The sequence below is a fragment of the Hirundo rustica genome, chromosome 1, assembly GCF_015227805.2.
Source record: "Hirundo rustica isolate bHirRus1 chromosome 1, bHirRus1.pri.v3, whole genome shotgun sequence".
NCBI lineage: Eukaryota > Metazoa > Chordata > Aves > Passeriformes > Hirundinidae > Hirundo > Hirundo rustica.
The window spans coordinates 154816675-154842726 of NC_053450.1; the positions used below are offsets into that span (position 1 = coordinate 154816675).

At 45.0% G+C, this 26052-nt stretch overlaps 1 protein-coding gene across 1 annotated transcript; it reads left to right on the plus strand.

Annotated features, from left to right (window-relative positions):
* Window positions 1-1034: 1034 nt before the first annotated feature.
* Window positions 1035-18534, plus strand: TMIE (transmembrane inner ear; the record flags this gene model as incomplete). Its single annotated transcript, XM_040063775.1, has 4 exons — window positions 1035-1170; window positions 6587-6736; window positions 15463-15630; window positions 18524-18534. Coding segments are annotated over 4 exons (465 nt in total), but the record flags the coding sequence as incomplete, so codon positions are not given.
* Window positions 18535-26052: the final 7518 nt, after the last annotated feature.

Sequence of the window (26052 nt, forward strand, 5' to 3'; positions counted from 1 at the left end):
ATTAAAATCCCTATTTAAAAATTCATCGTTTAAGAAATTCATCTTTTAAAAAAATTCTTTAAAAACAAATAATTAAAATTCCCATTTAAAATTTCATCATTTTAAGAAATTTCTTCCTTTAAAAATTCTTCTTTAAAAAATTATTATTTTAAAAAATAATATAATTAAAATTCCCATTTAAAAATTCGTCATTTTAAGAAATTCTTCTTTAAAAAATTATTATTTAAAAATAATAATTCAAGTTCCTATTAAAAATTCATCATTTTAAGAAATTCTTATTTAAAAATTCTTCTTTAAAAATATTATCAGAAAAACAGTAATTAAAAATCCCATTTAAAATTTCATCATTTTAAGAAATTCTTCTTTTAAAAATTATTATTTTTTAAAAATCATAATTAAAATCCCTATTTAAAATTTCATCGTTTTAAGAAATTCTTCTTTAAAAAAATATTATTTAAAGACAAATAATTAAAATTCCCATTTAAAAATTCGTTGTTTTAAGAAATTCTTTTTTTTAAATTCTTCTTTAAAAAATTATTATTTTAAAAAAATAATAATTAAAATTCCCATTTAAAAATTCATAGTTCTAAGAAATTCTTCTTTTTAAAAAGTCTTCTTTAAAAAATTATTACTTAAAAAAAAAAAATTTTAAATTCCCATTTAAAAATTCATCATTTTAAGAAATTCTTCTTTAAAAATTCTTCTTTAAAAAATTATTTAAAAAATAATAATTAAAATCCCCATTTATAAATTCGTCGTATTAAGAAATTCTTCTTTTAAAAATTCTTCCTATTTAAAAAAAAAAAAAAAAAGGAACTCTTAAAATTCTTAATTTTAAAAAAATTATAATTTATAAAATACCCTTCTTTAAAAAAAACTCCTCCCTTCTCCCAACCGAATTCCAACAAACGAGCGAAAATTCCCCGATCCTTTAAATCCGCCTAAAATCGGGATATCTCTCTGTTTAACTCCGAAAGTGAGGAATCTGTTTGTTGATTAATTGATTAATCGATTAATTGATTAATCCGTTAATTAATCTCCGTCTCTCCCAGGCCACCACGGCGCCTCCCAAGAAGAAGCCGGATCCGGTGACGTCGGAGACCGTGGTGATCTGGGGGCTGCGCCTCTGGCAGGTGGTCGGGATCTTCGCGCTCTTCGTCCTGTCCATCAGTGAGTCCCGGGATTCCCGGGAATTCCCAAAAAACATTCCCGGAAATTCCAAAAAAATTCCCTCGGGAAAAGCTCCCCGGGGACGGGCGTGGAGGGAGCGCCCGGCGGGAATCGCCGCGGGTTCGCGCCGGGAAATTCCGGGGATGGGAATTTTCCCCCCGAGCCGGGTCGGAGCGGCGCTCCGGGGAATTCCTGGGAATTCCGTGGTGCAGGGAATCGTGGAATTCTTGGGGGTTGGGAATCTGGGGATGCTTTGGGAATCGTGGGATGCTTTGGGTTGGAGTTATGGAACGTTTTGGGAATCATGGAATGTTTGGGGAATCAGGGAATGCTTTTGGAATCGTGGAATGCTTTGGGTTGGGAATCAGGGAATGCTTTGGGTCGGAAATCAGGGAATGCTTTGGGTCGGAATTATGGAATGTTTTGGGAATCGGGGAATGTTTCGGTTTGGGAATCGTGGAACTCTTTGGGTTGGGAATCAGGGAATGCTTTTGGAATCATGGAATTCTTCGGTTTGGGAATTACGGAGTAAGTTGGGAATCAGGGAATGTTTTGGTTTGGGAATTGTGGAATTCTTTGGGTTGGGAATTGGGAATCATGGAATGTTTGGGGTCAGAATCATGGAAAGCTTTGGGAATCAGGGAATGCTTTGGGTTGGAATTACGGAATGTTTTGGGAATCATGGAATGTTTGGGGAATCAGGGAATGCTTTGGGTCAGAATTATGGAATGTTTTGGGAATTGGGGAATGTTTCAGTTTGGGAATCGTGGAACTCTTTGGGTTGGGAATCAGAGAACGCTTTGGGTTGGAATTACGGAATGTTTTGGGAATCGGGGAATGTTTGGGGAATCAGGGAATGCTTTTGGAATCATGGAATTCTTTGGGTTGGGAGTAAGTTGGGAATCAGGGAATGTTTTAGTTTGGGAATTGTGGAATTCTTTGGGTTGGGAATTGGGAATCTGGGAATGTTTGGGGTCGGAATCATGGAAAGCTTTGGGAATCAGGGAATGCTTTGGGTTGGAATTACGGAATGTTTTGGGAATCATGGAATGTTTGGGGAATCAGGGAATGCTTTTGGAATCGTGGAATGCTTTGGGTTGGGAATCAGGGAATGCTTTGGGTCAGAATTACGGAATGTTTTGGGAATCGGGGAATGTTTCGGTTTGGGAATCGTGGAACTCTTTGGGTTGGGAATCAGGGAATGCTTTGGGTTGGAATTACGGAATGTTTTGGGAAACATGGAATGTTTGGGGAATCAGGGAATGCTTTTGGAATCATGGAATGTTTTGGTTTGGGAATCGTGGAATTCTTTGGGTTGGGAATTGGGAATCATGGAATGTTTGGGGTCGGAATCAGGGAAAGCTTTGGGAATCAGGGAATGCTTTGGGTTGGAATTATGGAATGTTTTGGGAAACATGGAATGGTTGGGGAATCAGGGAATGCTTTTGGAATCATGGAATGCTTCAGGTTGGGAATTATGGAGTAAGTTGGGAATCAGGGAATGTTTTGGGTTGGGAATCGTGGAACTCTTTGGGTTGGGAATCGGGGAATGCTTTGGGAATCATGGAATGTTTGGGGTGGGAATCAGGGAATGCTTTGGTTTGGAAACTATGGAATTCTTTGGGAATCATGGAATGCTTTCGGCTGGGAATTAGGGAATGCTTTGGGAATCATGGAATGCCTTGGTTGGGAATCAGGGAATGTTTTGGATGGGAATTATGGAACGCTGTGGGTTGGGTATTGTGGAAATGCTTTGGGTTGGGAATTTTGGAATCTTTTTGGTGGGAAATTCAGGGAATGCTTGGGGTGGGAATGGTGGAATGCTTTGGTTTGGAAATTACGGAATTATTTGGGAATCATGGAATGCTTTGGGTTGGGAATCGTGGAATGGTTTGGGTTGAGAATCAGGGAAAGCGTTTGGAATCAGAATGCCATTGGGTTGGGGAATCATGGAATTCTTTGGGAATCATGGAATTCTTTGGGAATCATGGAATTCTTTGGGAATCATGGAATGTTTTAGGCAGGAGTGGGCCTGGAATGAACCTTCCAGACCATTTTGTCCCAATGGGGAGGGGGATGCTCCCATTTGGATACTCCCAATAGAAGGAATTTTGGGGATTCTACCCCTGGAATATTTGGAATTCCAAGATTTTCCGCTTGGTTTTAGCAGGGATTTGAAACCTCCGGGGTTTTTGACCTGGAAGCGTCGAGGAAAAATCCAGGAAAATTGACTCAGAATATCCCGAGGGGAAGGGGATCCATAGAAATCATCCAAGTCTGATTCCCGATTCCAGAAATTCTGGGATAAACAGATGGAGGAAGTTACAGCTTCCGATTGTTCCAATGGGAAGCGGGGGGATTGAAATTCTCAAATTCCATGGAAAAAATCCTGAATTCCAGAATCGGGCAAATCCAGAATTCCAAAGTCAGGCAAAATCCCCTAAATTCCAGAATTATAGAAGCAACCTAAATCCCCAAACTCAAGCAAATCCCTAAATCCCAAAATTATAGAAATAACCCAATTCCCAAAGCAGGCAAAATCCCAGAATTCCCCAACCAGGCAAAATCCCTAAATTCCAAACTCAGGCAAAATCCCAAATCCCGAAATTAGGGAAGTAACCTAAATCCCAAAAATCATGCTAATGCTAATAATACAAATCTTTAACATTCGCATTAATAACCTTAAATTTATTAACGAATTTTAATAATTGCATTGATATATTTGATATTATAAAATATGTAAGATGTGATTAATAATATGCCATATAACGACATCTTTAAAAATAATAATATTAAATAATAATAATAGAATAATAGTAGAAATAATAGTAATAATAGTAATAGTAATAGTAATAGTAATAATAATAAAGAAATAAACTTCGATGGAATCAGTCCCTAATCCCGATCCAAGTGTGGCTTCCAGCACATTCCACGAGGTGGCATCATCCCATTAAAAAAACGGCGGAAAATCCAAATCCCAAATTTTCTTTGCCCTTATTTCCCGGGATAACACTTGAAATCCCGACAGGAAGGGATTTTTGGGAAAGCAAAACCAGGAAAAAATTTGGGCGTTGTTTTTGTTTTCCCCCCCCCCCCCCCATAATCCCGGGGATTTCCCAATTCTCCTGAAGCACCTGGACCCAAATTCCTCAGGATCCCTATGGAAAAAAATTCCCTGTCATTTCCAGCCCTCTCTTTTTCTGGAATTCTGGGATTGGATCCTCACCCTGTCCAACCTGACCTTAGCCCTTTCCAAGGATCCAGGGACCAAATCCTCGTTTTCCCCTCCCATTCCCGATAACCCCCCCAGATTCCCGTGTTTCCTTCTCCCATTCCCAAAAACCAACCCAAATCCTTATTTCCCATTCTCGGCAACTCACCCAGAATTCCATATTTCCCACTGCCATTCCCAGTTTTCCCCAGAATTCCTGATTTCCCTTCTCCATTCCCGGTAACTCCCCCAGCTTCCCGTCTTTCCCATTCCCAGTCACATCCTCTTGTTTCCCGCTCCCATTCCCAGGAACTCTCCCAGATTCCCATGTTTCCTGCTCCCATTCCCAGTAACCCACCCAGAATTCCTCATTTTCCTGTCCTATTCCCAATAACTCCCCCAGAATTCCACTTTTCCCATTCCCAGGAACTCACCCAAATTCCATGTTTCCCATTGCCAGTTAAATCCTCATTTCCCTCTTTCCATTCCCAGTAAGTCCCCTGGAATTCCACACTTCCTATTCCCAACGACTCCCTCGGAATTCCCTGTTTGCCATTCCTAAGAACTCCCCCAGAATTCCATGTTTCCCATCCAAATAACTCACCCCCAATTCCATGTTTCCCCTACCCAATCCCAGTTAAATCCTCGTTTCTCCCTCTCCGTTCCCAGTAACTCCCCTGGAATTCCACATTTCCAATTCCCAATAACTCCCCCAGAATTCCACTTTTCCCATTCCCAGAATCTCCCAGATTTCCATGTTTCCTTCTCCCATTCCCAGTAACACCCCCAGAATTCCTCATTTCCCATTCCCAATAGCTCACCCCCAATTCCATGTTTCCCCTTCCCATTCCCAGTTAAAGCCTTGTTTCTCCCTCTCAATTCCCAGTAACTCCCCCGGAATTCCACATTTCCCATTCCCAGTAACTCTCCTGGAATTCCCAGTTTCCTGTTCCCAGTAACTCCCTTGGAATTTCCTGTTCCTCACTCCCAGTAACTCTCCCGGAATTCACAGTTTCCCGTTCCCAGTAACCCTCTTGGAATTCCCAGTTTCCCACTCCCAATAACTCCCCTGGAATTCCCAGTTTCCCATTCCCAATAACTCCCCTAGAATCCCCAGTTTCCCACTCCCAGTAACTCCCCTGGAATTCCCAGTTTCCCTCTCCCAGTAACTGCCCCACAGTTCCACATTTCCCTCTCCCAGTAACTCCCCCAGAATTCCTTGTTCCCCGTTCTCAGTAACTCTCCTGGAATTCCCAGTTTCCCTCTCCCAGTAACTGCCCCACAATTCCCAGTTTCCCTCTCCCAGTAACTCCCCTGGAATTCCCAGTTTCCCTCTCCCAGTAACTCCCCCACAATTCCCAGTTTCCCATTCCCAGTAACTGCCCCACAATTCCACATTTCCCTCTCCCAGTAACTCCCCCAGAATTCCCGGTTTCCCATTCCCAATACCTCTCCCGGAATTCCCAGTTTCCCTCTCCCAGTAACTGCCCCACAGTTCCACATTTCCCATTCCCAGTAACTCCCCCACAATTCCCAGTTTCCCTCTCCCAGTAACTCCCCTGGAATTCCCAGTTTCCCATTCCCAGTAACTCCCCCACAATTCCAAATTTCCCTCTCCCAGTAACTCCCCCAGAATTCCCAGTTTCCCATTCCCAATACCTCTCCCGGAATTCCCAGTTTCCCGTTCCAGTAAATTGCCCCACAATTCCACATTTCCCCTCTCCCAGTAACTCCCCTGGAATTCCCAGTTTCCCATTCCCAATACCTCTCCCCGGAATTCCCAGTTTCCCTCTCCAGTAACTGCCCCACAGTTCCACATTTCCTGTTCCCAGTAACTCTCCCAGAATTCCTTGTTCCCCGTTCTCAGTAACTCTCCTGGAATTCCTGGTTTCCCCATTCCCAATAACTCCCTTGGAATTCCCAGTTTCCCATTCCAGTAACTCCCCCACAGTTCCCACATTTCCCGTTCCCAGTAACTCCCCCACAATTCCCAGTTTCCCAGTAACTCCCCCAGAATTCCCAGCTCCCCAGTAACCCCTCGGAATTCCCTGTTTCCCGGTAACCCCCCTTGAAATTCCCAGTTTCCCGGTAACTCCCCCACAATTCCCAGTTTCCCTCTCCCGGTAACCCCCCCCCCCACCCCGGGAATTCCCGGTTTCATTCCCGGTGACCCCCCGGAATTCCCTGTTTTCCCGTGTTTCCCAGTTATCACGCTGTGCTGCATCTTCAAGTGCCGCATCCCGCGCACGCGGAAGGAGATCGAGGCGCGCTACGCCCAGCGCAAGGCCGCCAAGAGCTACGCCGACAAGCTGGACACGGTGCCGCCGCTCGGCGAGCTCACCGACATCCCCGGAGGTAATTCCCGAATTTTCTCTGGGATTCGGGGGTGGGAAAAGCACCTCAGCGAGCTCACCGACATCCCCGGAGGTAATTCCCGGCTTTTCTCTGGGATTCTGGGGGTGAAAAGTCCCTCAGTGAGCTCACCGACATTCCCGGAGGTAATTCCCACCGTTTCTCTGGGATTCTGGGAGTGCAAAGTCCCTCAGTGATCTCACCGACATTCCCAGATATAATTCCTGCCTTTTTTCTGGGATTCTGGGGGTGCACAGTCCCTCAATGAGCTCACCGACATTCCCAGAGGTAATTCCCACTTTTTTTCTGGGATTCTGGGAGTGCAAAGCCCCTCAATGAGCTCACCGACATTCCCAAAGGTAATTCCCACTTTTCTCTGGGATTTTGGGAGTGCAAAGCACCTCAATGACCTCACCGACATTCCCGGAGGTAATTCCCACTTTTCTCTGGGATTCTGGGAGGGAAAAGCCCCTCAGCGAGCTCACCGACATTCCCGGAGGTAATTCCCACTTTTTGGGGGGGATTTTGGGGGTTCAAAGCCCCTCAATGAGCTCACCGACATTCCCGGAGGTAATTCCCGGCTTTTCTCTGGGATTCTGGGAGGGAAAAGCCCCTCAATGACCTCACCGACATTCCCGGAGGTAATTCCCGACTTTTCTCTGGGATTCTGGGAGGGAAAAGCACCTCAATGAGCTCACCGACATTCCCGGAGGTAATTCCCAACTTTTCTCTGGGATTCGGGGAGGGAAAAGCACCTCAACCAGCTCACCGACATTCCCGGAGGTAATTCCCGACTTTTCTCTGGGATATTGGGAGTGAAAAGCCCCTCAGCGAGCTCACCGACATCCCCGGAGGTAATTCCCGGCTTTTCTCTGGGATTCGGGGAGGGAAAAGCACCTCAACCAGCTCACCGACATTCCCGGAGGTAATTCCCGGCTTTTCTCTGGGATTCGGGGAGGGAAAACTCCCTCAATGAGCTCACCGACATTCCCGGAGGTAATTCCTGCCTTTTCTCTGGGATTCTGGGGGTGCACAGTCCCTCAATGAGCTCACCGACATTCCCAGAGGTAATTCCCACTTTTTTTTCTGGATTCTGGGAGGTGCAAAGCCCCTCAATGAGCTCACCGACATTCCCAAAGGTAATTCCCACTTTTTCTCTGGGATTTTGGGAGGGAAAAGCACCTCAATGAGCTCACCGACATCCCCGGAGGTAATTCCCGGCTTTTCTCTGGGATTCGGGGAGTGAAAGCCCCTCAATGAGCTCACCGACATTCCCGGAGGTAATTCCCGACTTTTCTCTGGGATTCGGGGAGGGAAAGTCCCCTCAATGACCTCACCGACATTCCCGGAGGTAACTCCCGACTTTTCTCTGGGATTCTGGGAGTGCAACGTCCCTCAACCAGCTCACCAACATTCCCAGAGGTAATTCCCACTTTTCTCTGGGATTTTGGGAGTGCAAAGAACCTCAATGAGCTCACCGACATTCCCGGAGGTAATTCCCGGCTTTTCTCTGGGATTCGGGGAGGGAAAAGCCCCTTAACCAGCTCACCGACATTCCCAGATATAATTCCTGCCTTTTCTCTGGGATTTTGGGGGGTTCAAAGTCCCTCAATCAGCTCACCAACATTCCCAGAGGTAATTCCCACTTTTCTCTGGGATTCGGGGAGTGCAACGTCCCTCAATGAGCTCACCGACATTCCCAGAGGTAATTCCCACTTTTTTTCTGGGATTCTGGGAGTGAAAAGTCCCTCAATGAGCTCACCGACATTCCCAAATATAATTCCTGCCTTTTTTCTGGGATTCTGGGAGTGCAAATCCCCTCAATGACCTCACCGACATTTCCCAGAGGTAATTCCCGACTTTTCTCTGGGATTCTGGGAGGGAAAAACCCCTCAAACCAGCTCCCCGACATTCCTGGAGGTAATTCCCGACTTTTCTCTGGGATTCTGGGAGGGAAAAGCCCCTCAATGAGCTCACCGACATTCCCAGAGGTAATTCCCGCTTTTTTTTCTGGGATTCTGGGAGTGAAAAAGCCCCTCAATGAGTCTCACCAACATTCCCGGAGGTAATTCCCGACTTTTCTCTGGGATTCTGGGAGGGAAAAGCCCCCTCAACGAGCTCACCGACATTCCCAGATATAATTCCTGCCTTTTTTCTGGGGATTCTGGGGTTGCACAGTCCCTCAACCAGCTCACCGACATTCCCGGAGGTAATTCCCGACTTTTCTCTGGGATTCTGGGGTGTGAAAAGCACCTCAACCAGCTCACCGACATTCCCGGAGGTAATTCCTGCCTTTTCTCTGGGATTCTGGGAGAGCAAAGTCCCTCAGCGAGCTCACCGACATTCCCAGAGGTAATTCCCGACTTTTTTGGGGCTTACTGGGGGTGGAAAGTCCCTCAGTGACCTCACTGACATTCCCAGATATAATTCCTGCCTTTTTTTTTGGGATTCTGAGAGTGAAAAGTCCCTCAGTGATATCACCGACATTCCCAGAGGTAATTCCTGACTTTTTTCTGGGATTCTGGGGGTGCACAGTCCCTCAACCAGCTCACCGACATTCCCTGAGGTAATTCCCACTTTTTTCTGGGATTCTGAGAGTGTAAAGCCCCTCAATGATCTCACTGATATTCCGGGAGGTAATTCCCACATTTTTTCTGGGATTCTGGGAGTGCAAAGCCCCTCAGTGACCTCACTGATATTCCGGGAGGTAATTCCCAACTTTTTTCTGGGATTCTGGGAGTGTAAAGTCCCTCAATGAGCTCACTGACATTCCCAGAGGTAATTCCTGCCTTTTCTCTGGGATTCGGGGAGAGCAAAGCCCCTCAGTGAGCTCACCGACATTCCCAGAGGTAATTCCCGACTTTTTTGGGGCTTACTGGGAGTGGAAAGTCCCTCAGTGACCTCACTGACATTCCCAGATATAATTCCTGCCTTTTTTTTGGGATTCTGGGAGTGAAAAGTCCCTCAGTGATATCACCGACATTCCCAGAGGTAATTCCCGCCTTTTTCTGGGATTCTGGGAGTGCAGAGTCCCTCAATGAGCTCACCGACATTCCCGGAGGTAATTCCCACTTTTTCTCTGGGATTCTGGGAGTGTAAAGTCCCTCAATGATCTCACTGACATTCCCAGAGGTAATTCCCACCTTTTCTCTGGGATTCGGGGAGAGCAAAGCCCCTCAGTGAGCTCACCAACATTCCCGAAGGTAATTCCCACCTTTTTTCTGGGATTCTGGGAGTGTAAAGTCCCTCAATGATCTCACTGGTATTCCTGGAGGTAATTCCCGCCTTTTTTCTGGGATTCTGGGAGTGCAAAGCCCCTCAGCCAGCTCACTGACATTCCTGGAGGTAATTCCCACTTTTTTTCTGGGATTCTGGGAGTGCAAAGTTGCTCAACCAGCTCACCGACATTCCCGGAGGTGACTCCTGCTTTTTTTGGGGATTCTGGAAGCACAAAGTCCCTCTATGAGCTCAGCAACATTCCCAGATATAATTCCTGCTTTGCTTTGGGATTTTGGGAGTCCAAAGTCCCTCAATGACCTCACTGACATTCCCGGAGGTAATTCCCACTTTTTTTGGAGATTGTGGGAGCACTAAGTCCCTCAACCAGCTCTCCGACACTCCTGGCAGTAATTCCGTTTTTGGGAGGGATTCTGGGAGCCCAAAATTCCTCCCGTGGTGCCACCACCAGGATCAACCCTCCCTCCTGATATCGGGATAAAACCCTTCGGATAAGTGGGAATTTTCCCATCGATTTGGTTCGGAATCATTCCGTCATTCCCAGGTTAAGGTTGGAAGATCCCCTCAAATCCATCAAATCCCCCTTTGAACCAAATCCCACTAAAAAATCCCATGAAATTCCCGGGGTTTTTTTGATCCCTTCCAACACTTCCCAATCCTGAATCGCTTTTCCAATTAGGAATTTTTTTTTCCCCCTAATATTAATTCCAAACCTTTCTTGGGAAAACCGGAGGCCGTATCCCATTTTTTTCCCCCCATCCATTTCCAACCCTTCCCCTCCTGTCCGGGAGTTCACCGGAGAATTCCGCGCTTAAAATTCCCAGCGGGAATTCAGATCCACATTAGGGCCTTGGGTTGGGGGGGGATCCCTCGTGATATCGGGATAAAATCCTTCGGATAAGTGGGAATTTTCCCGTCTGTTCGAGTCGGAATCATTCCGTCATTTCCAGGTTAAGGTTGGAAAATCCCCTCAAATCCATCAAATCCCCTTTTGAACCAAATCCCACTAAAAAACAAAACCCATGAAATTCCCAGGGTTTTTTTGATCCCTTCCAACACTTCCCAATCCTGAATCGCTTTCCCAATTAGGATTTTTTTTTTTTTTAATCCCTAATATTCATTCCAAACCTTTCCTGGGAAAACTGGAGGCCGTATCCCATTTTTTTCCCATCCATTTCCAGCCCTTCCCCTCCCGTCAGGGTGTTCACCGGAGAATTCCGCGCTTAAAATTCCCGGCGGGAATTCAGATCCACATTAAGGCCTTGAGTTGGGGGGGGGGGATCCCAGGAGCTCCCAGGGAGCGCTCGGAATTCCACGTTCCCGTTTTTTTTCCCCCTCTGGAATGTTCCTTCTCCTGCTGCTCTCACTCTCCTTTCCTGATTCCATAGGCTCTCCCGAAAATCTCCTCCCTCTCTCCGGCCACGTCCAGGCCCGAGCTCCGCGCTCCCTGCCCGTGCTGAAGGAAGAGGATGAGATGATTCTCCAAGGAATTTAGGGAATGATCCCGTCCCTGCCTGTGCCTTCTCTTTTCCCTGGATTTTCTGCTTCTCCGTTCCTGGATTTTTCCTTTTTTTTTTTTTTTTTTTTCTCCGACGCCTTCTGACGTTTTCCGTCTTTCCTGTGCCTCTCCCGGAGCTGGAATTCCAAAAAAACTGCATTTCCGTAATTCGGGATGTGCCGCTTCAATCCGTGGGGAAGAGGCAAATCCCAACGCTGTAGGAATTTAGGAATTTAGGAATTCCTTGGAGAAATTTCCTACAGGAGCAAAATGCCAAATTGAGAGTTGAGCGACGGGAATTTCCACAAATCCCGGGATTTCTGACCCGAGATTGGGAATTCCCAGGTCTCCCTGTGGAGCTGAACCCAATTCCATGAATAAATCCTTGTCCTTCCACTCAATCCTTGTCCTCAGACTTAATCCGTGTGGGATGAGATGGTCCTCCAAGGAATTTAGGGATTGATTCCCGTTTCTTCTCTTTCCCGAGGGGATCCGTCAATCCTTGGATTTTCTGCTTCTCCATTCCTGGATTTTCCCTTTTATTCCTCAACACCTTTTGATGGCTTTTTTTTTTTCCGTCTTTCCTGTGCCTCTCCGGGAGCTGGAATTCCAGAAAAACTGCATTTCCGTAATTCGGGATGTGCTGCTTCAATCCGTGGGGAAGAGGCATATCCCAACGCTGTAGGAATTTAGGAATTTAGGAATTCCTTGGAGAAATTTCCTACAGGAGCAAAATGCCAAATTAAGAGTTGAGCGACGGGAATTTCCACAAATCCTGGGATTTCTACAAATCCCGGGGTTTCTGACCCGAGACCGGGAATTCCCAGGCCTCCCTGTGGAGCTGAACCCAATTCCATGAATAAATCCTTGTCCTTCCACTCAATCCTTGTCCTCAGAGTTAATCCGTGAGGGATGAGATGGTTCTCCAAGGAATTTAGGGACTGATTCCCGTTTCTTCTCTTTCCCGAGGGGATCCGTCAATCCTTGGATTTTCTGCTTCTCCATTCCTGGATTTTCCCTTTTATTCCTCAACACCTTTTGATGGCTTTTTTTTTTTCCGTCTTTCCTGTGCCTCTCCGGGAGCTGGAATTCCATAAAAACTGCATTTCCATAATTCAGGATGTGCTGCTTCAATCCATGGGGAGGAGGCAAATCCCAATGCTGTAGGAATTTAGGAATTTAGGAATTCCTTGGAGAAATTTCCTACACGAGCAAAATGCCAAATTAAGAGTTGAGCGATGGGAATTTCCACAAATCCCGGGGTTTCTGACCCGAAATTGGGAATTCCCAGGCCTCCCTGTGGAGCTGAACCCAATTCCATGAATAAATCCTTGTCCTTCCACTCAATCCTTGTCCTCAGAGTTAATCCTTGTGGGATGAGATGGTTCTCCAAGGAATTTAGGGATTGATTCCCGTTTCTTCTCTTTCCCGAGGGGATCCGTCAATCCTTGGATTTTCTGCTTCTCCATTCCTGGATTTTCCCTTTTATTCCTCAACACCTTTTGGTGGCTTTTCCCCCCCCCCCATCTTTCCTGTGCCTCTCCCGGAGCTGGAATTCCAGAAAATTGGTGTTTCTGTGATTCGGGATGTGCCGCTTCAATCCATGGGGAAGAGGCATATCCCAACGCTGTAGGAATTTAGGAATTTAGGAATTCCTTGGAGAAATTTCCTACAGGAGCAAAATGCCAAATTGAGAGTTGAGCGACGGGAATTTCCACGAATCCCGGGATTTCTGACCCGAGATTGGGAATTCCCAGGCCTCCCTCTGGAGCTGAACCCAATTCCATGAATAAATCCTTGTCCTTCCACTCAATCCTTGTCCTCAGAGTTAATCCTTGTGGGATGAGATGGTTCTCCAAGGAATTTAGGGATTGATTCCCGTTTCTTCTCTTTCCCAAGGGGATCCATCAATCCTTGGATTTTCTGCTTCTCCATTCCTGGATTTTTCCTTTTATTCCTCAACACCTTTTGATGGCTTTTTTTTTTTTTTCCCGTCTTTCCTGTGCCTCTCCGGGAGCTGGAATTCCATAAAAACTGCATTTCCGTAATTCGGGATGTGCTGCTTCAATCCGTGGGGAAGAGGCAAATCCCAACGCTGTAGGAATTTAGGAATTTAGGAATTCCTTGAAGAAATTTCCTACATGAGCAAAATGCCAAATTGAGAGTTGAGTGATGGGAATTTCCACAAATCCCGGGATTTCTGACCCGAGACTGGGAATTCCCAGGCCTCCCTCTGGAGCTGAACCCAATTCCATGAATAAATCCTTGTCCTTCCACTCAATCCTTGTCCTCAGAGTTAATCCTTGTGGGATGAGATGGTTCTCCAAGGAATTTAGGGATTGATTCCCGTTTCTTCTCTTTCCCGAGGGGATCCGTCAATCCTTGGATTTTCTGCTTCTCCATTCCTGGATTTTCCCTTTTATTCCTCAACACCTTTTGATGGCTTTTTTTTTTTTTCCGTCTTTCCTGTGCCTCTCCGGGAGCTGGAATTCCAAAAAAACTGCATTTCCGTAATTCGGGATGTGCTACTTCAATCCATGGGGAAAGGGCAGATCCCAACGCTGTAGGAATTTAGGAATTTAGGAATTCCTTGGAGAAATTTCCTACATGAGCAAAATGCCAAATTAAGAGTTGAGCGACGGGAATTTCCACAAATCCTGGGATTTCTACAAATCCCGGGATTTCTGACCCGAGACTGGGAATTCCCAGGCCTCCCTGTGGAGCTGAACGTAATTCCATGAATAAATCCTTGTCCTTCCACTCAATCCTTGTCCTCAGACTTAATCCGTGAGGGATGAGATGGTTCTCCAAGGAATTTAGGGATTGATTCCCGTTTCTTCTCTTTCCCGAGGGGATCCGTCAATCCTTGGATTTTCTGCTTCTCCATTCCTGGATTTTTCCTTTTATTCCTCAACACCTTTTGATGGCTTTTTTTTTTTTCCCCATCTTTCCTGTGCCTCTCCGGGAGCTGGAATTCCATAAAAACTGCAATTCCGTAATTCGGGATGTGCCGCTTCAATCCGTGGGGAAGAGTCAAATCCCAATGCTGTAGGAATTTAGGAATTTAGGAATTCGTTGGAGAAATTTCCTACATGAGCAAAATGCCAAATTGAGAGTTGAGCGACGGGAATTTCCACGAATCCCGGGATTTCTGACCCGAAATTGGGAATTCCCAGGCCTCCCTGTGGAGCTGAACCCAATTCCATGAATAAATCCTTGTCCTTCCACTCAATCCTTGTCCTCAGAGTTAATCTTTGTGGGATGAGATGGTTCTCCAAGGAATTTAGGGATTGATTCCCGTTTCTTCTCTTTCCCGAGGGGATCCGTCAATCCTTGGATTTTCTGCTTCTCCATTCCTGGATTTTTCCTTTTATTCCTCAACACCTTTTGATGGCTTTTTTTTTTTTCCCCATCTTTCCTGTGCCTGTCCGGGAGCTGGAATTCCATAAAAACTGCAATTCCGTAATTCGGGATGTGCCGCTTCAATCCGTGGGGAAGAGTCAAATCCCAATGCTGTAGGAATTTAGGAATTTAGGAATTCGTTGGAGAAATTTCCTACATGAGCAAAATGCCAAATTGAGAGTTGAGCGACGGGAATTTCCACGAATCCCGGGATTTCTGACCCGAGACTGGGAATTCCCAGGCCTCCCTGTGGAGCTGAACCCAATTCCATGAATAAATCCTTGTCCTTCCACTCAATCCTTGTCCTCAGAGTTAATCCGTGAGGGATGAGATGGTTCTCCAAGGAATTTAGGGATTGATTCCCATTTCCTGTTTCTTCCAAAGGGATCCACCAATCCTTGGATTTTCTGTTTCTTCATTCCAAAAAAAAAAAAAAACCCTCACCAGGAGCAATCAGCTGGATGGGAAAATTCCCAGTAGGAATATTTTCCCTTTATCCCAGATTTCCACCTGGAAATTTCACAATTCCTGGGTCGTTTAATCCACATCAACCCTTTCCCTGTTTTTCTTTTCTTTCTACCCTTGGAAACAGCTCAGGCTGCGGAAGAAAAAAAAGAGGAAGAAATTCCCACGGTATCCGGAAAAGTGGACAAAGCTCAGGGGAAGAAGGATGGATCCAAAGGCTCCAAGAAAAAAGATGGGGAGAAGGAGCAGAAGGAAGAATCCAAGAAGGAAGGGAAGGACGGAGCCAAAAAAAAAGACGGAGAAAAGGGGGGGAAAGGGGAAAAAGAGGGAAAAGGGGAAAAAGAGGGAAAAGGGGAAAAGGGGGAAAAGGGAAAGGACACAAACGACAAGAAACAAGGGAAAAAGGGGGAAAAAGAAAGCGAAGCTGGAAAATCCGGAGGCTCCAAAACCGATGGAAAAGCCGGTGGGAATTCCAAAGCTCCGGCAAAGAAGAAGTGACCTCCCGGAATCTTTTTTTTTTTTCTTTTTTTTTTTGGGAACGCTCCGGCAAATTGCTGCGGGAGGAGCGCTCGGAGCAGGATGTGCTTTTCCAGGATATTCCTGTGGAACGGCGCTGGATGCATGGATTCATTCCCGTTTGGAGACGGAGCCGGCGGGGTTCGGCTCTCCGAAGGAAAAGCGGGAATTTGGGATGGATAAGGAAGGAAAATGTCCAGTGGGAATGAGGAGTTTGGAGAAACGTGGGAATGCTCAGGGCTGAGGATTCCCAAAGGAATAGGATGGGGTTCATCCCAAATTTTTTCTTCCGGAGGAGCTGGAGGAGTCGGATGAGGATTTCCCGGCATTCGGCATCTCCTCATGGGGAATTTTAGGGATTGTCGAAATTCTGGGAAAATCCCAAAGGATGGAATTCTCCGAGGTCTGACTCCTGCGGATTTGACACGTGGGAATTTTTCCTTCCTTCTCCGGTGCCTCTTTCCCTGGATTGCAGCAGGAAACTCCAGGAATTTCATATTTTCTGGGAGATTTATCCAAGTTTTCCCATTTTGGGTTGGTTTTTTTGGTTTTTTTTTATGAGGAAATCTGGGAATCCCACTCCGCTTCCATGTTCCCTCCCTTCCCCAGAATTCCTATGGAGCGGTTTTATTTGGAGTGGCGTTTCCCAGCTTTTTGGGGGGAATATTCCAGCAATTTCTGCTTAAAAAATTCCAGCTGGAAGGGATTTAACCCCAGATTTTTTGGGGGATAAGGGGGAAAATCTTGGGATAATTCAAATTTGAGATTTCCTGGAATTATCTGCTCCGCAGGGAGAATTCCCACCATTCCTTTATCCACAGGAATGAGATTTCTTTTTTATTTCATTGACTTTATTATTATTATTTTCCTGCCGTTTCTCCAACTCGGATTTATCGCCGCCAAAAGATTTCCCATTTTTTTTTTTCCCAAGCTTTTCCTTGTCCCGATTTTCCTTCCCCACCTCATCCTGCTGGGAAACGAGCCTGGAAAAATGAAGGGAATTTTCTGTCTGGATGAGCTCCACCAAGTCCCAAAATTCCAGAGCTCATCATGGAAAAGTGGGAAAACTTCGGGAGAGAGGTTGGAAATGATGCCCAGAACCATGGGAATATTTGGGAAGAGAATGATCGGTGCTCCAGGGAAACCCGGAATTCCAGAGTAGGGAATTCTGCCCTCGGACACAGAGCAATCCTAAATCTCCATCCTCGGAATGGCACCGCTGGAAAAGTGGGAATACGGATACAAAAATGGGATTTCTTTGGAATTTCAGTCCAAATTCTTTCAAGGCCTTGTTTAATCAGAAGCGGGGGTGTGGACACAGACTCTGGATTTCTTTGGAATTTCAATCCCAATCCCAATTTTTCCAGGCCCTGTTTAATCACGAATCCCGACAACAAAAAGGATTTTTTTCCATTGGATTCGGGGTTTTCCCTCTGGGATCTGCCGGATCCGTGGGAATTTCAGGAAGGGATAATTTTTATGCCTTAAAAATTCCAGGATGGGATCCAGGTGGGATTGGGGCAGGAAAAGTCGGATTTCCTGTCCCGCTCTTGGAATCGCACTGGAAATTTGGGATGTAGCTCCGTTTGGAGAGGGAAGAGGAGTGGATTTATTCCCGATCCAAAGGATTCCAGGAGGAGAATCCTGCTTCTTTTCTTCTCCATGGAATTCCTTCTCCCTCATCCAACTTCCATCCCTATCCCATTAAAAATCATCAAAATCCCAAATAAAATATTCACTGGGATCGTGGAAATCCTTTAAAATCCACCTCAATCCTTTTTTTGCAAGCAAAAGTTCCAAATCCTGTGGATCAGATCCGAAAAATCTTCGGGAATGTCTTATGGATTTTTGAAAAAATGGGATTTTCCATTAAAATAAAAAATATATAATTTGGGAATAATTGGGTTTGGAATTATCAGGGTGTGGGCAGAATGAAGGGAATCCATTCCTGGGATTTGGGAATCCACTCCTGGGATTTGGGAATCCACTCTTGGAATTTACAGGGATCATCCTGCCCCTAAAACTCATCCCGATTCCTGAAGTGGAAACAGAGGGAAGAAATTCCCAGCCCTGATCCTATGTTCTCCCTTTTCCAGTGGGATTTGGGGAAGTCAGGGGGAAAAAAAAAGAAAAAAAAAAAAGATGGAAAATTCCAGCCCGGAGCAATTCCAGCTTTTTGGGAGTTGCTTTTCCACCAGCAGATGGAGGAATTGCCTTGGAAAAGCCACGGGAAGAATTTTAATTTTTTTTTTTTTTTTTTTTTTTTTTCCCCTGAATGGAAAATGGGATATTTTTTTTTTTTTTTTGGCCCCGGATTTGGGCAGGAATGGAATTCCAGAGGCCAAAATTTGCACTTAATTCCCAGAAATCCAGGGAATAATGACAGGATCGCTCATTTCCTTGGATTTTGGCAACGCTGGTCCTGGAGGAGGAAAAAATCACCCGCTCAGGATCGGGAATAAATTCCGGGATCTCCACATATTCCGGAAATTTACATGGAAGATCCTTTCAGCTCCGCTCTCCCACCCTCTCCCGGCGTTTCCAAACTTTTCCTTTCCCTTTCCCGTGAGTTTGGGGGCGACTCCAGCCGGGAATAAAGAAAACCTTGGGAGAATCCAGTGGGGCCTGATTCTCCCTCGGCTAAATCCCGCTTTAATCCCTTCCAAATCCAGATCCTAATTAGCAAATCGCCGCTCTGGGATAACGATCCCGAATCCCACGCGGAATCCGAGCAGCAGCAAATCCCCCGGGATCAGGTGGGAGCCGACGGTGGAGAACCACAAATGTTCCCTGTTTTTTGTTTTTTTATTTTGCTTCCAAACTTTCGCCTTTCCCAAAAAAAGGAAAGGAGGCTCCCACAGTGGCTGGGTGGAGATTTTTATTTTTTGGGAATTTTTTTTTTTTCCCCCTTTTCCCGGAATGATCCCGGCCCTGGTTTTGGGTGGTCAAACGGGCTTGGAGCGCCTTGGAAGCGACCGAGGGTCGTTATTCCTTGGACTCGGTCTTTCCAAAGGTCCCAGGCTCTCCCCCAGCGCCGTCTGGGATTTAATTGTGGGGTTCCGCACGGAATGTTCTTCCCGGAAAAAAAAAAAAAAAAAACACGGAGCAGGGGGTGGAGGAGGGAATGCGGTTAACCAGGAATGCAAACAAGGACGTTTGTTGGGATTGAAAACAGGATTTGGTGGGATGCTCTGGGTCAGCATTCCAAAATAGGATTTGGTGGGATACTCCAGGTCAACATTCCAAACCAGGATTTTCTGGGATGCTCTGGGTCAGCATTCCAAAATAGGATTTGGTGGGACGCTCGGGTCAGCATTCCAAAATAGAATTTTTTGGGAGTCTCTGGGTGAGCATTCTGAAATAGAATTTGATGGGACACTCTGGGTGAGAATTCTGAAATAGAATTTTTTGGGACGCTCTGGGTCAGCATTCCAAGACAGAATTTTCTGGGATGCTCTGTGTGAGAATTCCAAGACAGAATTTGGTGGGACGCTCTGGGTCAGCATTCCAAAACAGAATTTTTCGGGATGCTCTGGGTGAGAATTCCAAAACAGAATTTGGTGGAGCACTCCGGGTCAACATTCCAAAATAGAATTTTCTGGGATGCTCTGAGTCAGCATTCCAAAACAGAATTTGGTGGGACACTCTGGGTGAACATTCCAAAACGGAATTTTTCGGGATGCTCTGGGTGAGAATTCCAAAATATAATTTCCTGGGAGTCTCTGGGTGAGCATTCCGAAATAGAATTTGATGGGACGCTCTGGGTCAGCATTCCAAAATAAAATTTGATGGGACACTCTGGGTGAGAATTCCAAAACAGAATTTTTTGGGACGCTCTAGGTCAGCATTCCAAGACAGAATTTTGTGGGATGCTCTGGGTGAGCATTCCAAAACAGAATTTGGTGGGACACTCCGGGTCAACATTCCAAAACAGAATCTTCTGGGATGCTCTGAGTCAGCATTCCAAAACAGAATTTGGTGGGATGCTCTGAGTGAGCATTCCAAAACGGAATTTTTTGGGATGCTCTGGGTCAGCATTCCGAAATAGAATTTTCTGGGAGTATCTGGGTGAGCATTCCAAAATAAAATTTGGTGGGGCACTCTGGGTGAAAATTCTGAAATAGAATTTTTCGGGATGCTCTGGGTGAGCATTCCAAAACGGAATTTGGTGGGACACTCCGGGTCAACATTGCAAAATAGAATTTTGTGGGATGCTCTGGGTGAGAATTCCAAAATAAAATTTGGCAGGATACTCTGGGTGAGAATTCTGAAATAGAATTTTTTGGGATACGCTGGGTCAGCATTCCGAAATAAAATTTGGTGGGGCACTCTGGGTGAGAATTCCAAAACAGAATTTTTTTGGGACACTCTGGGTGAGAATTCCAAAATAGAAAATTTTGGGACATTCTGGGTCAGCATTCCAAAATAAAATTTGATGGGACACTCTGGGTGAGAATTCCAAAACAGAATTTTGTGGGATGCTCTGGGTCAGCATTCCAAAACAGAATTTATTGGGATGCTCTGGGTGAAAATTCCAAAATAGAATTTGGTGGGACACTCTGGGTGAGCATTCCAAAACAGAATTTTTTGGGATACTCTGGGTCAGCATTCCAAAACAGAATTTTGTGGGATGCTCTGGGTGAAAATTCCAAAATAGAATTTTTTGGGGCACTCTGGGTCAACATTCCAAAATAAAATTTTCTGGGACACTCTGGGTGAGAATTCCAAAACAGGATTTGGTGGCACTCCGGGTCAACATTCCAAAACAGAATTTTTTGGGAGTCTCTGGGTGAGCATTCCAAAATAGAATTTGGTGGGGCACTCTGGGTCAACATTCCAAAACGGAATTATTTGGGATGCTCTGGGTGAGAATTCCAAAACAGAAATTTTTTGGGACGCTCTGGGTCAGCAGATTGATAAGAAGGGATTGCGGATTGGGAAGAGGTGATTACGGATTGATAAGAGGAGACTGTGAATTGATAAGAGGTGATTGGTGGTGAACTGATAAGAGGTGATTGAATATTAATTGATAATAAGTGATAGTGAATTGATAAGAGGTGATTGACTGTGAATTGATAAGATGTGATTGTGAATTGATAAGAGGTGATTGTGAATTGATAAGCGGTGGTTGATTGTGAATTGATAAGAGGTGATTGTGAATTGATAAGCGGTGGTTGATTGTGAATTGATAAGATGTGATTGTGAATTGATAAGCGATGATTGTGGAGTTGATAAGAGATGATTGATTGTGAATTGATAAGATGTGATAATGAATTTGCAAGAAGGGATGGTGAGTTGATAAGAGGTGATTGATTGTGAATTGATAAGAGGTGATAGGGAGTTGATAAGAGGTGATTGATTGTGAATTGATAAGAGGTGATTGGGAGTTGATAAGAGGTAATTGAGAGTTGATAAGAGGTGATTGATTGTGAATTGATAAGCGATGATTGTGGAGTTGATAAGAGATAATTGATTGTGAATTGATAAGATGTGATAATGAATTTACAAGAAGGGATGGTGAGTTGATAAGAGGTGATTGATTGTGAATTGATAAGAGGTGATTGGGAGGTTGATAAGAGGTGATTGTGAATTGATAAGAGGTGATTGTGAATTGATAAGCGATGATTGTGGAGTTGATAAGAGGTGATTGAGGAGTTGATGAGTGGTGATTGTGAACTGATAAGTGGTGATTGGTTGATAAGAGATTACTGTAAATTGATAAGAAGTGATTGTGAATTGATAAGGGGTCACTGAGTTAATAAGGGGATTGATTGTGAATTGATAATGGGTGATTATTAATTGATAAGTGATTGATTTTGCGTTGATGTGATTGTGAATTGATAAGATGTGATCGTGGAGTTTATGAGACGATTAATTTTGTGAATTGATAAGAGGTGATTGTGAAATGATAAGAGGTGATTATGGATTGATAAGAGATGATTGTGAATTGATAAGAGGTGATTGATGGTGAATTGATAAGATGTGATTTTGAATTGGTAAGAGGTGATTATGGATTGATAAGAGGTGGTTGGTTATGAATTGATAAGAGGTGTTTGTGAATTGATAAGAAGTGATTGTGAATTGATAAGGGGTGACTGAGTTAATAAGGGGATTGATTGTGAATTGATAACGGGTGATTATTAATTGATAAGTGATTGATTTTGCGTTGATAAGATGTGATTCTGAATTGATAAGATGTGATCGTGGAGTTTATAAGAGACGATCAATTTTGTGAATTGATAAGAGCTGATTGTGAATAGATAAGAGGTGATTATGAATTGCTAGGTGATTGATTGTGAGTTGATAAGATGTGATTCTGAATTGATAAGAGGTGATTATGGATTGATAAAATGTGGTTGATTGTGAATTGTTAAGAGATGATTGTGAATTGATAAGAGGAGATTGTGAATTGATAAGAGGAGATTGTGAATTGATAAGAGGTGATTGATTGTGAATTGATAAGAGGTGATTGTGAATTGATAAGAGGTGATTGATTGTGAATTGATAAGAGGTGGTTGATTGTGAATTGATAAGAGGTGGTTGATTGTGAATTGATAAGAGGTGATTGTGAATTGATAAGAGGTGATTCATTGTGAATTGATAAGAGGTGATTGTGAATTGATAAGAGGTGATTCATTGTGAATTGATAAGAGGTGATTGTGAATTGATAAGATGTGTTTGTGAATCGATAAGAAGTGATTGTGAATTGATAAGGGGTGATTGATTGTGAATTGATAAGAGGAGATTGTGAATTGATAAGCGGTGGTTGATTGTGAATTGATAAGAGGAGATTGTGAATTGATAAGAGGTGATTGACTGTGAATTGATAAGAGGAGATTGTGAATTGATAAGAGGTGATTGACTGTGAATTGATAAGAGGTGGTTGTGAATTGATAAGAGGTGATTGACTGTGAATTGATAAGAGGAGATTGTGAATTGATAAGAGGTGATTGATTGTGAATTGATAAGAGGAGATTGTGAATTGTTAACAGGTGATTGATTGTGAATTGATAAGATGTGATTGTGAATTGATAAGAGGTGATTGATTGTGAATTGATAAGAGGAGATTGTGAATTGTTAACAGGTGATTGATTGTGAATTGATAAGAGGTGACTGTGAATTGATAAGAGGTGATTGATTGTGAATTGATAAGAGGTGGTTGATTGTGAATTGATAAGAGGTGACTGTGAATTGATAAGAGGCTCTTTGCCTGCTCTGGTGGAGGCCGCAGGAGAAGCAGCGAGTTTGGAGCCCGGGAATCCGCGTTTCCCGCAGGGATCTGAGCGGGAGCTGGGACACAGCCGGACAAGGCGCCCGCTCCTCCTGAGGGACAGTCCCATGCCAGCCAGGGAAAAGGGATTTTTGCGCATTCCGGGGGATTTTGGGGAGGTGGATCTCCTTCCTGGTGCCAGGAAATCGGCTGCAGCACCTCTCTTTCCTTGAGGACATCCGGTTGCTGCCTTCAACCACCTGAATCCCAGCGGAAAGCAGGAAAACTTCCTTGGAAAATGGAGAGCTCCCTTTGAAAATGCAGAATTCACTTTGAAAATGGGGAATTCCCTTGAAAAAATGGGGAATTCCCTTGAAAAATGCAGAATTCCCTTTCAAAGTGGGGAATTCCCTTGAAAAATTGAGAATTCCCTTTCAGAATGCAGGATTCCCTTGAAAAATGGAAAATTCCCTTTCAAAGTGGGGAATTCCCTTTCAAAATGGGGAATTCCCTTGAAAAATGGGGAATTCCCTTTCAAAATGGAAAATTCCCTTTCAAAATGGGGAATTCCCTTTTGAATCGGAGAATTCCCTTTTAAAACAGAGCGTTCCCTGATTGTTCAAGGTCCTGAAAGGGAGCTGTGTTTTCTGGAGCCGCAGATTCCCGATTCCTGCCTGCGGGGGCTTGGCACCAAGGGCAGGGGTTTGGGGTCACCCTGCTGGAATTCTCCTGGAGTGCTTCGGGTGGGACCTCAGACCCCGTCCCAATCCACCCCTTCCATGGGCAGGGACACCTTCCACCACCGGAGGTTATCCAGCCCTGGGCACTTCCAGGGGTCCTGGGCAGCCACAGCTTCTCTGGGAATTCCGTTGCAGGGAATTTTTTTCCGTCGCATTCCGTTACCTTTCCTTCACATTTTGCAGCTTCGTTTCCTTCGTTGTCCCTCCCATCTCCTTTGGCCCGGGAAATTCCCGATTATCCCTTCGGATCGCTCCCACCTCTCCCTGCTCCTTCGCCTCTCCTGGCCCACTTCCACAAATCCTCCATCCTCCGGAATAATTTTTTTTTTGGTTTTTTTGGTGCTTCCCACGTGAGTAGAATCCACGGATTTCATCCACTCCTGTGTTCAGTTGTTCAGTTCTCTGCCGGATCACGGCTGAGGATGTTCTCTCCCCGTGATCCGTGCGGATATCCCGCTGAACTTCTCCCCTGCTGTTGGAACCCTGGGCACTGGGAATTCCAGGATTTCTGTGCCTCCAGGCTCTGACCCCCCGGCAAACCCTGCACTGACCTGAGGCCGTGGAACAGCTCCCAAAATGGAGTGACAGCGCTGGGATTGTGGCTGTGGAGTTCAGTAGAAGTGTGTGACAGCACAGGGGGCAAAACTCAGAGCCGGAGGGTTCGGAATGCAGGAACAGAGATAAAGCAGGATGCAGGATTTAGGGCAGAGGCTGAGTCCTTCTTTTTCACCTCCTTCTCCACGGCTCTGGGTGGGATTTTGGAACTGGGCAGAAAAATCCGCACTGCGGGCCGGGGGTGGTTGGAGATTGGGTTAAAAGTGAAAATAATTCAGGTGCCATCTCGTAATTGGACAGTTTGTGCTTCAAAGTCCTTGTGAAGAGTTAGAGACAGAGCCATTTTCACTCTGTGAGCCAGAACTCACAGCTCGTGAGACTGTGACAGAGATAAGAATTAATAAGCATCTGAGCCCAAACTAAAACAGCCGTCTCGTGCGTTTAATCCCGGCCCTGGCAGAAAAAGAAGATAAAAGCGACACCCTGCCGTGCCATGGAATATTTGGGGATGATTCATCACCCCGGGCTCGTTATTTGCAGCGGTTCCGGGCTGTGCAGCTGCTCGGGGAGAGGCTGATTTTCATTCCTGTGGCAGGAGCCAGTCCGTGAGGAGCTGCTTGGTGCAGACGAGAGGTTTTCTATCAGCTGGAATCATTTTAATCCGGTTATTCCATCATTTAAAAAAAAAAAAAAAAAAGGAAAGAAAAAGGACGGAGTCCGTGTGGATCTGAGTTTAATCTGCTTAGGCTCATGTAAAGTTAATCGAAATTAACCAAAATCACTGCTCGTTGCAAAGAAAGGAAGATTGAGACTTCAATGAGCAGGGAACCCTGGAATTGTCGAGGCTGGATAAGACCTTTGGGATCATCAAGTCCAGGAATTGATCCAGCACTGCCGAGGCCACCCCTGACCGTGTCCCCAGGTGCCACATCCATCGGGCTTTGAACCCCTCAGGAATGGGCTCCACCACTGCACAACCTCTCTGGTGAACGGGTTTTTTTTTTTTTTCCTTGCTTCCAATTTCAACAAATTCCCTCTTTCCTTTTCTCTGGGAACTGACTCTCCTCGGCTCCCAGAGATTTCAGGATGTTCTTCCCAGATCCTCAAAATAAACCCGGTTCAAGGAGCCTCAGGCCTGGGATCTGTGTGGGAATTCAGGAATTCCATCACTGAGCACCTGTCGCAGACAAAGGAATCCGTAACCCCCTTTTAAAACGCTTCCCAAGGGATTAAATCCAGCTTTTCAAAAGGTGATTAAATTAAATACAAGTGAATTTTTGTGCGTGGAAAAGAGAGGTGAGCAAAGAGAGAACAGGAAGCTCAGTTTGTGAGGGAAAGGGACAACAGGAACAGTTTCTAATCCTGATAAAATATCCGTATTTCTTTGGTTTTGAGGGAAAACAATTTCCTGCTGCGCATCCACACTTCTCCTTTTCCTTTAGCTGCCTCCACACGGTGTCAGGGACTGAATTTCTTTGGGATTTTATCAAGCTGAGCAGAATTATTTCCTATGCTCAGCGAGAACCACAAAAATCCCTGGAGCAATCCTGAAGGGAGGCCCGCAAAAATTCCAGAGAGGAACTGCTCGTAAAAGCTTGGAGAGACAGTGATTCCTTGGGAATGCTGAGCTGGAACAGGGACTGGACAGAGCTGGAGAATAAAGCAGAGATTTATTGAAAGGCCTTTAAGGATCCAC